This window comes from Passer montanus, unplaced genomic scaffold, assembly GCF_014805655.1.
Source record: "Passer montanus isolate IOZ18808 unplaced genomic scaffold, ASM1480565v1 scaffold15, whole genome shotgun sequence".
In the NCBI taxonomy this organism is placed as follows: domain Eukaryota; kingdom Metazoa; phylum Chordata; class Aves; order Passeriformes; family Passeridae; genus Passer; species Passer montanus.
The window spans coordinates 5,650,869-5,667,133 of NW_024362051.1; the positions used below are offsets into that span (position 1 = coordinate 5,650,869).

Consider the following 16,265-nt stretch of genomic DNA (forward strand, 5'->3'; position numbering starts at 1 on the left):
ACAGTTTCTGACAAGTGCTGCTTGCCATCTGTTGGAGTAGAGAGATCCAGGATGAGTGTCACTGGATTTGCTTTATTCCTGAGGTGGAGTGATGGTCATTCCTGGTAGCAGGACACTGTCCTGGCAGAAGACATGGGCGTGTTGTTAATGCTGTTTTTAGCACTGATGGCAGAAACAGAAGGGAAGGGACAGCACTGTGTGTGCTTTAAAAGCCAGCATGTGATATACTGACTGCCCTGAGTAAATCTGGAAGCTGCAAGTCAGGCTGGGCTCCCTCTGTCCCTCCTTCACTGCCAAAAATAAATACTTGGGAACAGAGCTGGTGCTTCAGCTGCGTGTGTGGCTGTGACAGGGCTTGTCCCAGGGGAAGGCCAGGGTGGCAGGGCAGGCACCCTCTGCCCACTGTGATGCTGAGTGCCCTGGGCTGGCACAGGGTCCCCCACAATGCCAGGCTCAAAGCCAGTGCCAGCAGCAGAGCAGAAGGAGTTGAGTTTTGCAAGTTGCAGGTATTTTTGTGAACAATTTCAGACTGAAATTAGAACCAAATGCCCATTTTTAAACAGGGTGAACATGGTGTTGGAGTTCGTAATCCACTTGCTTGTGGTGCCTGTGGGAGGTAGTGCCCAGCATTGCTGCCCAGAGCCCTGCTGGTACAGCCAGAGCTGCCTCCAGCTCTTCCCACTGCTCTCTGAGGCTTTGGAGCAGGGCCTGGAGAGCTCTGGAAGTGAAGGATTTGGACAGTGCCTGCCTACGCTTTTCTTGGTCCTGGCAGCTTCTTGAGCACCAGCAGACTCATGAAAAAAGTCAAAGGAAAATATCTAAAAGCAGCAACGTCAAAAGTTCGCCCCCGGGTGCCTGAGCAGGATTCAGGGCTGATGGACGGGATGATGATAAAAAGCTGTAAAACTTCTGTTCCTCAACTACTACCAGAATATATTTTTCTTTCTGAGAATTAAGGTGCAGCAGAGCCCCAGTAAAACTGAATGGTTTGTCATCAACATTCAGGACATTTCACATGCCTCCACCTGGTCCTCCAGGCCACAAGTGCATCTTCATCCCCCACAAGAGCAATTCTTCTATTAAAGCCAAAGTAGTGCCTACAGTAATAACCCACTTAAAAGGTCTCATTATTGCAGTTTAACTGGTCATTAGCAGCTGGAATCGACTGATTTCTTATGGATTATGGTTGAAATAATTACCTGACACTCTGAGCCATTAAAAATAGTTAATGAGTGGAGGGGGAGAAGGTGCTGACATGGACATGGGCACAGCGCTGGCTGGTGGGAGTTCCTCTGTGGGACACCAGGCTGAGATTTGTTGCTTGTGGGATCCAAAGGAATTTAAGCCTGAGGTAAGTTCAGAAGATCATTGAAAAAATCAATCTGATGCAAGTTTGACAACATTGTAGCCAATGTGCAAGTTTTAAAGCATTGCTTTGTGATGTTTTGCTCCAGTTACATTTTTCTTTCTTTTTTAAATGGAGCAAGTTAGAGGCTGTGTAATTTCCTGAGGAGGAAGGCATTTAGGAGCATTGGCTGCTTCTTAGATTCCATGTTCACTCCTAAACCTTGCCATGTTCTGTATGCTTCCAGTAAAAATGGCATTCTGACTTTAGATGTGGTAACAGAGGAGGAGTAGCTTGAGGGTGAAATACAGGTGAGCATTTCTCCATCAGGACAAATCCACTGACAGTCTTGGAGCATCCCACTGGCACGTGCTGCTCTTTGCTTTTGGCATGTCTTGTTGGAAGAACCTGTGGAAGCTTCTGGTTGTGGTAGGTGGGAGACGAGCAGGGCCCATTGCAAAGGGGATTAAAGAAGGTTAGGTGGGAAAATGCCACCTCTTGAACCCTGGGGTTCTTCTGCTTGTGTTGGTGGTGTTGGGCCCTGGGGTCTCTGCGGCCGGGGCGATACCGGTGCTCCTCCATCAGGAATTCCTGTGGTGGAGCCTCCATCACTTCACAGCAGGTGTCACCCTGGTTGTGTCCCTGGGTTTGTGGCGTGCCCGTGTTGCCTGTTGTGTTGGTGGGAGTCCCCTCAGCGACGGTGCCTGGCTCTGAGCCCTGTCCTTGTCCCGCAGTGCTCCATGCCCGCCTGTGTCACCGCATTCCACGTCACCTGCGCCTTCGACCACAACCTGGACATGCGGACTATCCTGGCAGACAACGATGAGGTGAAGTTCAAGTCCTTCTGCCTCGAGCACAGCACCGGCGCCACCAAGCTGCCCGAGGAGGCACGGACAGAGCCCGACCAAGCCCAGCTGGACTTGGAGAAGGTCACGCTGCGGAAGCAGAAGCTCCAGCAGCTGGAGGAGGACTTCTATGAGCTCGTGAAGCCTTCAGAGGTGGCAGAGAACCTTGACTTAAGTGAATCACTGGTGGACTTTGTCTACCAGTACTGGAAGCTGAAGAGGAAAGCAAACTCCAACAAACCGCTGCTGACACCAAAAACGGATGAAGTGGACAACTTGGCTCAGCAAGAGCAGGATGTTCTCTACCGACGCCTAAAGCTCTTCATGCACCTCAGGCAAGACCTGGAGAGGGTGAGTACAGCTTCTCCTTCAGTGGTGTACCCGTGTGCTGGCACCCACAGACAGCACAAGCCCTGCTCCCCCTGACTCAGTTTGACTCCCCTTACAGTTTTGTTCTTTCATCTTCATCCAGAAATTTAGCAGTGCTCGGTGTGTGTACATCATCCCCGCCAAAACACTGACATTGATGAATAAGTTAGTGTTGGGCTCATCCGGGGGTTCAAAAGAACAAATGTCTGCAGGGAGAGGTGCCTTGGCAGGGCTGGGTGGATGGGAGGCAGGTGATGCTGCAGCTTGTGTCCACTATACCTAAATAGTTTCACAAAATTATCCTGTGTTGGCCCTCAGGTGCTTTGCAGCAGCAAGGCTTGGGAGCACATCTTTATTTACTAACATTAAACATCAAAAATGAGTGAAAGGCAGAGTGAGAGCAGGGCCAGTGGGACTGGGCATCCCCTGCCCTGCTGCAGCCAAAAGTGGGTCAGCTCCTCAGGGAGCTGCTGGCAGGGGCAGAGCCAGAGGATGCAGGCACCTGCAGCTCCCAGGGGTGCAGGACATCCTTGAATCCTCCCAGCCAGAGCAGAGGAAGCTGCAGCCTCCACAGCAGCCTTTTGGGTGAGAGGGAGCATTGGTGGAGCAGCAGTGCCCAAGTGATGCCAGAACTCCCTGGGCTGGGCTTGCTGCCACCCCTTGCAGCTGCCTGTGGATTTGGCTGTCACAGCTGCACATGGGGCAGGAGCAGGGATGGGGCAGAGATGGAAAGGAGGAGCAGCCATGAAGGTGAAAGCAGCGAGAGGAAGAGGCACAGGGGAAGAGGAAGCACACACAGAACCTGGGGTGAGATGGCAGAGGGGGACAGGTGCAGCAGTGCTGCTGCTGAGGAGGCACGTGGGCATAGCAGTGGCACAGGGACAGGCACAGGGACAGGCAGGGCAGGGATGCTGAGCTTGGCATGCTCAGCCCAAGCTCCTTCACTTCCTGTGCTGAATACCCAAGCCCTGTCTGGTTCCCTCTCTCCTGCTCCTGCCAGAGGGGTGAATCCATGGCCCTTGCCCAGGTCCCTGTTAGACAACCCACCCACAGCTCTAGGAGCAAGGAGGAAGGAAAGCAGGAAAAGAGCATTGTTCTGACCTGGTGGATATGATGCTGTGGTTTCCTGAGCAGGGGCTGAGGGTGCAGTAGGTGACATGTTGTTCCCTGGGAGGTGAAGGTGGTGGGGATGCTGCCCCTGCATGTCCCTGGACCGTCTCTTCAGTCTGCTGTGGGTCTGTAGCATGACTGAACCTGTGAGAGAAAGGCACTGTGGGTGGGCACTGTGTTCATGTCCAGGTGGGGGTTCAGCTTTGGACCAGCCTGCCCTGGTCCCCTGCTGCACCCACCTCCTGTGAGGATCCTGGAGCCCGAGAGCCTTCTTCTGTGTGGAAATAGTTGGATTTGGACCTATTGGTCTATTTTCTGTGATTCTGTGGGCTTTCATCCCTGTGGTCATCATTGCCATCCCTCTGCCAGTCTGTCCCCCCTTTGTTCCTGCCTTTACTTACCTCATTTCCATCTCTGTGTAGTGCTGGGCTGGTGCCACCATTGGTGGGTCTCCAGCAACAGGCTGCATCTGCCTGATCCGAGGGTGACAAGTTCAACTCACTTTTTCCCCTCCTCTGCTCTACACTGCAAATCTAAACCAGGCTGCTTTGCCTCCTGCTGCTTCCTTTTGTTCCCAGCTTGGCTTTTCCAGCTGCACTGAAACACTCTGCATCCCTGGGTACCATGCTTTGCCCACGGCAGCTTCTCTTTGATTTCTTTGTGTCAAAACTACGTGTTTTACCAGATTTCTCATTTTCCAGAGTTGCCTCCAGGCTTTGTGGGGTGTGCCCATCAGCATTCAGCCTCTGCTTAGCAACTCCCTGCCAGGTTTCACTGCCTGTCCCTGGAAGAGCTGTTTGTTTGTTCTGCTTCCAAGAGTGGAACAATAAACACCAGCCAGATCAAAGTCCAGTGCTCAGATGGGTGATGGGGTTTAAATCCAATTGTGGGCAGAGCATCCCAGGTATCTGATCCTGCACCTGCCAGGTCACTGCCACCCTGTTTCACTTGCAAATAATGAGGAATTACATCCAATTGGGATCAGAGAGGAGCAGCCTGGGAGGCTCTGAAGGCTTTCAAAGGGTGTTCACAGGGTGTTATTATGTATTTTAGCAATTTCAGCAATTAATCTGGCAGAAGTGATTTTGGGGCTGGTGATGGTACAGGGGTCCAGGAATTGGGGAGGCAGAAGCAGAGAGCAGATGACGTGGGGACAGCCATAGTGATGGTGGTTCTCTCTGTCATTTCTTTATCCCTGACATTTCTGTACTTCACAAGTGTTAGCAAATTAAAGCTATTAACTGGGAATCCTAATGCAGTCCCCCCGTTTTATTTTTGGCCTTTTTTAAACCCTCTTTGCCTTTTTAAAAAAGCTTTTTCCAAGGACTGGGTGTTTAAATTAACTTTAACAAAAAGCTGTGGTTTCCAGGCTTTCACACCAGCATCTAAACTTGGCTTGGGGAAGCAGCACTGGGTGGTGTTGAGCTGTGTAAGTGTGGGTAAATACCAGCAGTCTCTAAGCAAAGCTAAAGTAATGTTTTCTTCCAGGAATATCAAATCATAGAGAAGAGATATGGCCAAACTCTTGAAGAGTCAGGTTGCCAGAAGCAGTTGTTTTCTTCCTAAAGAAATAGTTTGATGTTTTCTCTAATCCAGAAGAAAAAAAAAGAGAACATAGTAAAATATGCTATAGAACTGCCTGCCTTGTATTTACAGCTAGGGAATTCAACAACAACAAAAAGAGCAGCTTCTTCTCCTTTTTTTCTAAACATTCCCAAATTGTCCTTAAGTGAGGCAGTACTAGGGGTTGACTGCAGTTGTCCTGCTGCCCTCACAGCCTTTGGTGGCAGATACAAGGTAAGTGTGGGATGATGTCCTGGCTTGCTGTGTCATTGTGAGAGGCACAGAGGCTCCTGGCCACACTGGGACAGTCCCCCAAGCCTGGAAGTATTCTCTGCAGAGAAGGGTGTGAGCATGAGGAGGGGGAGGAATCAAAGACATCAGGGTCACCTGTGAGTGTGGACATCCCCATGTGCATGTTCCTCTCTTCAGGCCACCTCCTCCTTACCTTATTGCAGGCAGCTTTGCTCTTTCAGAGTATCAAAAGGCTGAGTAAATGCTGTCAAATCCTGTTAGCTGCCATTAGCATTTTATGCTGTGCAGCTGAAAGCCTCTGCTTGTTCCAAAAGCCTTGATGTCCATGGTGGCAGCAGTGCCAGAGCCTGGCTCTGCAGCCACCCTTTGTGGGGCTGGCAGAAGCATGGCACTGAAACCATCCAGTGCCAGGAGTTATCAGCAGTAGCTCTGTCATCTTGTGCTGCTGGGGGTGTTTATCAGCAGCAGGGTTTAGCTGCTGCTGCTGCACTGGCTCACGTGAGCAGTTTATATTTTGTGCTTTGCTGTTTGTGTTTAGAGCTTCAGATAATCATAGAATGGGTTGGGTTGGGTTGGAAGGAACCTTAAAAGATCACCTTCTTCCATCCCCACTGCCATGGTTAATGGAAGTTCTTGGACTGGGGCAAAATGCACCAGTGATTTGCAGTTAGCTGTGGAGCAAGTGTGAATAACCCCATGGAGGGGCAGATTTGAGGTAGGGAGCTGCTCCAGCTGCTGACCTGGTCAGCATCACCAGGGTATTTTGCTGTATTTTCTATGCTTTTTCCTGGTATCTGCTTTAGGGCAGTTCTGTGAGGCTCTGACATCCCATTCCAGGTCAGTCCCTTCCCTGCACTGCCTGTGGGAAGAGGGTTTATCCCTCCCTGTAAAAGGTGCAATTTTTGTATGAGAACTGATGCATTGACTGCAGCAGCACCAAGATGCCTCCTCAAATTTGGCATTTTTTTGTGCAGGTGGTGTGTGAGGTGTGAGCAGGACCTGTGCCTGATGCAGCTGCTGGGCCAAGGGCTGGGCACAGTGCTCAGATGGTTGGTGCTGGCCCTTTCCATGACTGTGTTGTAATGCTCCCTCTGCAGCATCTTCCTTTCCAGCCTTCCCTGCCCACCGTGGGGTCCTGGCTGTTGGAGCCAGCACAGAGGTGTTAGGGCTTGGAATTACCACTGCATGGTTTTTCCCACATGTACCACACAGTTTGGATCAGGAGCCCTCCCTGCTAGCCCGGGCTCACCCCAAGGGCCGTGGTAGGAGTGCAGCTCAGATGATGGTGGGGTGAAAAGGATGGAATCCCAGGGAGTGGGGATTTCCCTGGGCAGCAGGAGCAGCAGCACCGGGGACCTGCTTTGACCCTGCCTAAACCAGACACTGTTTCTTGTGTTTCTGCAGGTTAGAAATCTCTGTTACATGGTGACAAGACGGGAGAAAATGAAACACACCATTTGTAAACTGCAGGAGCAGATCTTCCATCTCCAGATGAAGCTTATTGAGAAAGATCTTTACCCAGGTCAGTACCACAAAATTCATTCTCACAGACGCTTCCCACTGAAGCCAAATTGTGTGCCAGGGAAGCCAGAGCTGCCCCCTCCCCCGATATGTTATTTTGGCATGGTTCATGTATTGACTCAGAAACACTCAATAAAGCCAGACTCTGGGTGATTGGAGTGCAGGAGCTATTTGTTTTCACAGATCCCTCTTGATCCTCCCTTTCCCAGAAATTAGAAGGACCAAGCATTTGCTTAGGTGGGGATGCTCAGACAGTATTTGGTGACTTTTTGAGCTGGAACTGCTTGGGAGGAGGTGGCACATCCTGGGCATGGGCTGCTCTGCAGCTGGCTCCCTGGCACAGGCTGGGAGCCCTGCTTCAGGCTCTTTGCAGATGCCTTTGAGCATTCTGTCAAGAATCAAGGGTTAAGCTGCTGGTGGGGAGTCTGTTGCTCCAGGAGACCAGCTCCTTTAGCTCTGGCCAGCTGCAGCTCCCCGCTTCACATACCCCTTAGTGGAGATCATGCTGCTGACTGCAAAGCCTCTGCCAACTTTTATTAAGGAGCTGAAATAAAGCTGGTTTCCTTTTGTCCTACTTTTTTTTCCCTTTTGCACAAGCAGTGCCGGAGCCCACAGCTCCTTCTCCCTCCTCCTCCTCCTGCTCTGCCTCCGGTGGCAGGGCAGACCAGACCCCGTGGCTGCAGAACAGTTTTTCCAGCAGCAGCATCTGGTGCTTTGGCAGCTGCTTCCGACGGTTGTTGTGTTTGTGGCTTTGGAGTTGTGTTTGAAGCCATCACATGGTTGGGGTTTCTTCAGGAACTGTCTGGGCTGAGCTTTCCTTGACAAAAGTCTCCTTTGACTGAAATTTTGGAGGCTGAGGAATGTGTGTGCTGAAATGTCTGTGACTCAGGCCCATGCAAATTCCTCTTGGTAGCCAAGGCCAGGCAGCGATGGGGCACAGGAGGGCTGGGGCCCCAGGCTGTGCTCTGGGGTGATGTGGGTCCTGTAACCCCAGTCCCTGTTGTGCTCTGTGTTCCTCTGCATGTCCTTACTGGGCCAGAGGTACAGCTCAGCAGCCTGAACACACACAAATGGTGTTTCCACTGACTGGGGACCCCACATTGCACATCCATCCCTGGCACCCAGGGTTTGTTGTGCACATTATTCCTGAGCTGGACCCCCACCTCACCGCCCCAGCCAGCAGCATCCCTGCCAGGAGCACCACCTGCCATGAGCTGTCACTGCCACCTTCTGTGGGTTTTGGAGGCATCACAGGGGACTTCAGGATGATCTCTAGTTCAGCTGAGCAAACCCAGCCCTGCATTCATAGCTCTCAAAAGGAGATAGGCACAGGGTAGTTTGCCAGGATGGGTTTTTAAGCTCTCCTCACTTGCAGACAAGGTGTTAGATAGCTGAAAATACCCTTGGGGACCTGTGTTCCCCAAAATGCCTTGGGGGTACATGCCCAACCCTCTCTCTGATGCAGCAGTGGGATGGGAGCCAGCAGTTCCTCCCAGGGAGAGCAGGGGCAGGTGAGCTGGGAGCCTCAGCAGTGGGTGCAGATGCCAGCCAATGATGGGGAGCTGTGCTGAGGCTCTGCTGCTGATGTTTTGGAGTTGTCTGCATTGCCCAGTATCAGTGCTGTACGATTGCCCTTCCCAAAAATGTTATGGGAGTACTTGAGAAAAGCATGGCTGCTGTGCCCATGATGTTTGTTCTGCCCAAAGGTGAGTGATCAGACAAACCCACAGTGGGAGGGAGGGTGGCTTGGGTGGGGATTGGTGTGCAGGGATCACTTCAGACCTTGTGATGCAGATGCTCTTCTCTCCTGCCCTACCTGGCTGGTGTTTGCATTTTTCCACTCTGAACCAGCCGAGCTGAGCTGCTTGTCTCTGCCAGGATGGACTTACTGGTTGAGCCTGAGCAGGGACTGACTGCTTCCTCTGGGACCCAGCTCCCATCAGTCCCTGCTGCCAGGGAAACAACTCCAGGAATTTGGTCCTGGGATCTCCAGGTGGTTTGGGCATCTGGGTCCTTCCCATGGCAGGGGGACATTAGGGACTCGAGTGCATTTCAGCATCAGTCTGTAGAGTGTCCTGAGCTCAGGAGGAGTTCCCTTGCCAAGACCACACCAGGAGCTGCAGATACTCAGCATCCAGTGGAACCAAAGCTTTGGATAACTCACTGCTGTCTTTTCCAGCATTACAAAGCACTTACTGGTTTGGAAGGGGGGAAGGTTCTGTTAGCATCCTCCCCCACAGCTCCTGGCCAGGATGCTCTCCATACCTGGGGTTCCTGGAGAAAGGAAGAAGTCTCCATTATTTCACCAGGATGAGGGCAGTTTTTAGCTGCTGTTACAGTAGCCATCAACTGAGATCTGTTGGGGTTGTTCCAAAGATGGTTTTGGCACAAAGGTTTTTTTGGACCAGCTCCCACCCAAAACTCGGAACAGGAGGGGTTTATTTTTCCCGCTGTCAAATGATCATTTAAGCAGGAGATTCTTAATAAAATCAGTGAGAACTTCCCGTGTAAAATGAACCTTCCTCTCTTCCCTGTATTTTTCTTGCACTGAGTGGAAAGTAAACACTGTCTGGCTTTGAAACACGGCTACTATTTTGACAGGTTCCTCTTCAAAAAGTGCTGCTCGGGTTTCTCTTTAGCCCCGTTGTGCTGTCTAAACAAAGTTAGATTTTGATTTTGTAAGCGAAGTGAAAAATGTGTCTGCCTTCCTCCCATTACTTGGCAGGAACGTAGCAAATACCAAATTTGCTTTTGCATTTCTTTCTTTCTGTAAGTCCTTTGGTCAGGAGGGGTTCCTGGCTAGCAACTCCAGGGCTGTAAATCCTCTGTGAATTCAGACTCAGGCAGGTGCAATGCAAATTCCCTCCCCTGCTCACCCAGTACATTTCCACTGCTCCTGAGGTTATTCCCTCTGACCCATCCACCCCATGGCCTCTCTGCAGAGGATTTGCTGCTGGCTGAAACAATAAACTGATTTCTTCCTTAAGATCATTGTTTAGCCTATGGGCCAGACTCTGAAAAACTGCCTGTCTTGCCTCCATTTCCTTAAGCCACCCACATTTTGGTTTAAGGGCAATATCCTTCCCTCTCTGAAAATTAACAGAAGTTTTAGCACAGACTTCTGGGGGAGAATGGCCTAGCAGAGTAAGTAAAAACTGCTGCAAGTATTTTACTTGGCAATACAAGTTGTACTTTTATAGGGTATTTGTCCTGTTTACCCAAGTGGAATAAATCCAGTAGAAGTTCAAAGCCATTTAGGAAATGCTAATTTTTAGCTGTATGTCTGTATAGCTCCCTACCTTTAGATTCCTACATTTTCATAGGCAGTCCTCGTCATCCTTCCTATATCCTTTGTGTACCTGTATCACTTTGGGGTTTTTTTCACTCCTGCACAGTTTTGTCAAAGGGTCAAATCAAGGTTGGCTTTAAAACTGCTGGTACCTTTGCTCTGTCAGTGTGGCTGTGCAGCTGAATCCCTTCTGGAGGTGCTCTTGTTGGAGATGGGTGACACAGCACCTGGTTTGTAGGTCACCATGGCTCCTGCAAGGTGTGTGAACAGGGTTTGGGGTTACTCCCTAGTGGGTCCTCACCCCAAAGTCCTGGTCCAGGTCTGTGGCTGTAGAGTCTCCAGAAAGTCACCTGCCTTCAGTGGGGCTGCTCCTGTGGCCACTCCTCTCCAAGGCTAAAATCTCCTTTTTTTATAACCTACAGGATTAAGATTTTCTTGACATGTAGAAACCTTAGCTTACAGCTGCCCAGGGAATGGCCCTTGTTCCCCCTTTGGCTTGGAGCTGTTTGCAGGTGTGCTCCAGGTCTGCACTGCAGGGTGTGCCCCAGGGGAACTCGCTCACCGCAGCATCCCTGATGCCTCGTCTCACACGGCGTTTTCCTTTCTTTCTAAAAAATGCCAGAACAAACTGGGAAGAAGACAAAGGGTAAGAAAAGTGACCCAAGAAGGAAAGGAAGAGATGGTAGAAAAAGTAGTCCTGAGAAGACAGAGAAAAGGAAATCGGTCAACGAAACTGTTTTGGGACAACTGGGTAAGTCTGATTTTATGGCGCAGAGCTGACCCGCGATGCTGGCGGCTCCCTGTTTGGGGAGCAGGGTTAGGAGTCCCAGCCCATCATCCCTCCTGCACGTAACACGATGGAGTTACACTTTCCATCTCTCCTTTCTGGGAATCAGCCTGAATTATCCAGGTCCTGCTGGAGAGATTGGCTCAGAAACATGCTCACTGCAGGGCAGGGGATTTAAAATTCCCCCCTGTAGCTCCAGGATTGGGAGAATGTGTTACAAAACCTGTGATGTGCTGCTGGAGCGGGATTTCACTTTCAGGTGATAAAATCAGACTTACCCACCCCGTGGCAGGGCTGCTCCCCTGTGCTTTCTGTGCTGTGCAGTGGTGCTGTGAGGTTTCATGTACCATCCATGGCATATATGGCCATGCTGGTTGTGCCAGAGGTGCAGGAACATCCAGGAGTCAGGCACAGAGTGCATCCATCTCTTGAATTTGCTCAGGGGGTGAGGAGCCTGGCCCTACAGATGCTTCAACCACCTCCAGCACCCCATCACCTACAGCAGCAGACAGGGCTGAAAAAGAAACAGAACAAAAAGGTTGTTTTGGACAAGGTCCTTGACAAGGTTTTTGCATGGAATTGTTGCTTGACTTCCTCAGGTGCTGCCACCTCCCCCAGCAGAGGCAGGAGGTGGTGAGTTCACGTGTGCCTAGCTGCCAGGGCACAGGGGAGCACTGGTCCTTTGAGGCTCTCAGGCAGTCTGGAGATGCTGTAAAACCCTCCAGGGGGTACAGAGCATTTCTGTGGGAGGCCTGGTGGTCTGGACCACCCTGCCTTGCTCTGCTTTGCACATTGCTCACCTATGCTGCTTTCTGGTCATCTCAGAGCTGTTGGACCTTTGGAAATGGGGCTTTTTGGAAATGGCACTCATTCTGTCTTGGCTAAAGAAGTTTTGGATTTGCTGGGGCAAATTCCAGCAAACAGTGGAGGCTGGAGAATCTCAGAGGAAAATGCATGGCTATGGGCTTGGGAAACCAGGCAACCTGACCCAAAGCCTCACCAAGGTCTTGTTACCTCCTGCATTTTGTGAAGGGTTTGAAGCATCCCTTGGGGCTGCTGTCATCAGAGCAGGGCTGGGGAAGGTGAGCTGGGCAGTGCCCTTGCCCACAGAACTTGGGTTTTTTGGTGTTTGGGTACCACACAATGGCCAAAGTTCACCCTTTCTCCTGTTTCACCTTCCCTGCTCAGGGTGGGGTGCTGTCTTCTCCAAAAAGGCTCTGGTGAGTTGCAGGAGGTGCAGGGTCACAGCCTGTGTTGCTGGTCACAGGTGGGGGTGATGTGAGGCCAACATTGCTACCAGCAAACACTGGGCATGAGTCACCCTGCCTGAGCCACTGCTCTTCCCTCTCTGTTGCTAGACTGTTTCAAAGGAAAGCTCTTCCTGAAATCCAGAATTAAATCTCATTTTTCCTTCATCCATAAAACCAACTCAAATGTTGAACCCGTGGGTTTCTGTTTCAGAGATTAAAACTGCCTGTGCCTGTGTAGGTGTGCACCTTCCCATTGCTAATTGGACCCAATTAGCCCAGCCCACAGTGCTCACTCTTGCTCTCAATGATCATTATCAGGAAGTTTTTCAGCTTTTTCCATTCCAGCCTTCATCTCTGCTCCTCTTCTTCAGTTTCCATGCCTTCTGAGATGTTCTCAGAGCTGCAGATGTAGCAGTGGTGCCATCACCATGCTGGCTGATTAGCTCTGAGGGTGGCCTTGCAGTAGCTGCTTCCTGGGGAACCTGTCATCCCCATCTGGGCACAAGTCCTGCTCTGTCACCATATTTTTTAACTTACACTTGAATTGTTTGGCTTCCAGTTTTGCATGAGAATGTTTCCACCTGTGCTGGGGTGTCTCATTCCTTGTCATCTTCACTGAAGGAAGATGCTTGGTTTGGATTCAGGGAGGTTTGTGGAGGGTTGGACGTGAGGGAGTGCTTGGGTTGTTGTGCTGTGACCCCAGTGAACCCCAAGTTCATCGCCAGTGCTGGGGTAGGCCCTGCTCCGTGTCCGGTGTGGTGCATTATGGTGGATCTTCTGAGTGTTTCTCCAGTGCCAGGGAGTTTTGGTGGAGTGGGTGATGGTGATAGCGGGCAACACGGCTGTTCCTGTTCCTGGCTTCTGAGGCACTCTTCCACTCTTGTTTTTCCCAGGCTTGTCAACCTCCTTCCCCATCGATGGGACTTTCTTCAACAGCTGGTTGGCACAGTCAGTGCAGATCACCGCGGAGAACATGGCGATGAGCGAGTGGTCACTCAACAACGCCCACCACGAGGCCAGCACCCCTGGCCTCTCCGAGGAGCTCCTCCAGGATGAGGAGACCTTGCTGAGCTTCATGATGGACCATTCCCTCAGGTCCCCATTCAGGCAGAGCGAGACCACAAAGAAAGTGAAAAGCAGAACGAGAACGAACACTAAGAAAAAGCTGCCGAGGAGCAGCCCCTCTGCAGTGGGTGGGGGCCACCCGGAGGGCTCCGAGCCCTGGACTAACAATGCCAGCAACTTGTCGGATGATCCCGCCAAGCCCTTCGCTCTGGATTCCAGGCCGAGCAAGTCGGAAAAAGGGGCAGCAAAGCTTCCCACCGACCGCAGAGGGACGGGCGAGGCCAAAAGGGTGGCCAGGAAGGGCTCTCTCCAGAAAGCCAGCGAGCCTCATCCCCCTGCTGGGACACGGGGCTGCGTCAGCCAGGAGGAGGAGGAGGAGGAGACGCCGCGCTGCGCTCAGACGGAGCCCAGCCCCGCGGCCAAAGTGCCTGACTCCATAGGTAGCCCCAAAACCATCGTGCGGTTCAAATTACCAAAGGAGAGCCGGGGGGCGCGGCGGGCGCAGCCCCCCAAGGCCGAGGGCGCTGGCGGAGCTCCCTTGCGTCGCTTCGACGCCGACACGGACGGATACTTCTCCGACGCCGAGATGAGCGACTCGGACGGGGAGTCCCGCGGCGGCCGGGCGCAGCGGGGCCAGCTGGACGCGGCCGGCGAGGACATCGTCAGGATGAGCATCCTGGCGTCCTAACTGCTCCGACCGCGCCGGCTCGAGGAGGCCTCAACCCAGTTCCAACTGCCATGTCCAATTTCTGCCTGGTGTCACGGCGAGGGGGGTTTTTAATGTGTGTATATAGTTGGAAATTCGGCACTGTTGTCTTTCCCTTCTCGATACGCCTGAGATACAGCTTCAGCTTCACCGACATCGACGACTGTGACAGCAGTGGTCCCTCCCCGGCTCCCTGCCAGACCCCACTTCCTGGGAACGTGAGCCGGCACCCGCCAGGACCGATGGCGAGCGTGCTGAGAGGGTGGAGGGTGCCGGTACCCGTGCTTTCTGCAGGGATGACAGTTCAATTAATGGGCATTATTTAATGAGGGGCAGATTTCTGCCTGGGACGGTTGCCCTCAGAGCAGGGAGCGAGGAGAGGGTCCGGCAGTGGCCAGCTGTGGGAGGGGAAATTCCCACCTGTGTGTGCGGAGAGAAGGAAGCGAAATAAGCGATTCTAAAATAAATAATGACTAAAGCACAAAAAGCTTGTTGGAGGAAAACGCTTGGGGTGGAAGAGAGCAATGTTACATTTCTATTTTTAGGGAAAAAAACCTCTTGATCATTATTTTTCCCCTCACCTTTCCATCTAGTTGGGATCCGTCCAGGGGCCAGGATGCAAAAGTCCTCCCCATCCATGCCCCCAGTGAGGTTCTTAGAAACACTGAAGTGATTTACTCAGGTGACTGGATCAGCAAGTGGAAAATGGAAATGTGGGGCAGGATGGAGGAGGAAAGCATCCTTTAAAACCACCATGGGGAGTCAGGGTTGCTTCCTTCCAATGCTGCTGTGGTCCCACCATGCCAGGGCAGCACATCTGAAATCCCCCTTAAACCAAAACCATGGCCCCAAGGCCAAATGTGCCGTCACTGAGGGGAAATGGCAACCCTTGCCACCACCATTATGTTTTCTTTCTAAATGCTACAATGGAAATGGTGAATTTATTCCTCTCCATCCTTTGTTTTGTTTTGGTTTGTTTTTTTTACCTTAAATCCTGGTTACAAGCTGTTGACTCGTTGTGGAGGGGTGATTCACAGAAGCTGACATTATAAATATTACAATAATTTAATGCATAAAATGTCCCCAATAAGCCTTAAATGTTGTTTAAAAGCCCATGTTACCTATAAGTCAGGCGAATTTCCATGTTTGCACTTAATTGCACCATTACTTCGGTTTTGGCTTCAAAGGTCACAGTTAAGTCATGCTACGTGTTTTATTGGAGTGACCCCAGTGTGAGCTCAGGGAACAAAAAAAAAAAAAAGGAATTCACTGAAACTTTTGTTGTTGTTGTTTTTTAAAAATAAAAAAATGTTTTAAAAAAACTAAAAAAAAAAAAAAAAAGGAATTCCCTGAAACTTTTTTTTTTTTTTTTTAAAAATAAAAAAATGGTTAAAAAAACTAAAAAAAAAAAAACAAAACCAACCCAAACCTGGGACACTTCTGCAACCGGTTAAACCCATCACTAAACAAAAAAACCTTGCAATTGTCAAACCAATCAGTCAAAGAATTTTGTGGATGCCAAAGAAATATTTTGACAGTCAAGCAGCACAGCCAGAAACCGGAAACTTGTCATTATGAAAAAAAATTGGAAGTTATTTAGCAACCAAGGACTAAAGACACACTCATACCACACTGCTGCGGCGTTAGGTTCCAAGCTTGCTCCGAGGGATGCTGCTGCTCCGAGACCGCATCCTGCCATTTTGGTTTCCGATGCTTTTTGCTCATTTCACTGTGAGCTTTCTTTTTGAAACTCTGAGACTATTTCGATTGATGTTTTAGAGTAGATCATCATCTTTATCAGCCTTCCAAAGTCCTTATTATTGATAAAATTGCAGCACAGATCAGCGATGACAGCCCAGCTGATCCCAGACACGGCGAGCGGTGGGGGCTGCGGGTGGGATGCCCAGCCCTGCCTAAGCCCAACACTCACCTGGCTGAGACTGACCGTGCCTGGGAAGGAATCTTCCTCACATGGGAAAAATGTGACGCAAGTTATTAGTGGGAAAAAACACAAAAAGAAAACAAAAAAACAGCAAAATACCAACAAAACAGGAATTACCTTTGTTATAAATTAACATAATCCATTGAGGTTGGAAATGAAAATCTGCTCATTAATTAAGGCTCAGTATGTTCAGATAATGTTAAATACAGTAAATAGGACTT

At 50.7% G+C, this 16,265-nt stretch overlaps 1 protein-coding gene across 6 annotated transcripts in view; it reads left to right on the forward strand.

The window, feature by feature from the left end:
- The window catches only part of JADE2 (jade family PHD finger 2), a 70,516-nt gene extending 55,149 nt beyond the window's left edge, over positions 1-15,367 (forward strand). For 4 of the 6 annotated variants that reach the window (XM_039701750.1, XM_039701747.1, XM_039701748.1 and 1 more), the window contains 4 exons: positions 2,080-2,541; positions 6,889-7,006; positions 10,917-11,045; positions 13,225-14,084. In XM_039701750.1, the coding sequence (XP_039557684.1) occupies positions 2,080-2,541; positions 6,889-7,006; positions 10,917-11,045; positions 13,225-14,084 (1,569 nt within the window). Of the gene's footprint in view, positions 1-2,079; positions 2,542-6,888; positions 7,007-10,916; positions 11,046-13,224 lie in introns of all 6 variants that reach the window. The other 2 variants (XM_039701745.1, XM_039701751.1) reach the window with 2 other exon arrangements.
- Positions 15,368-16,265: the final 898 nt, after the last annotated feature.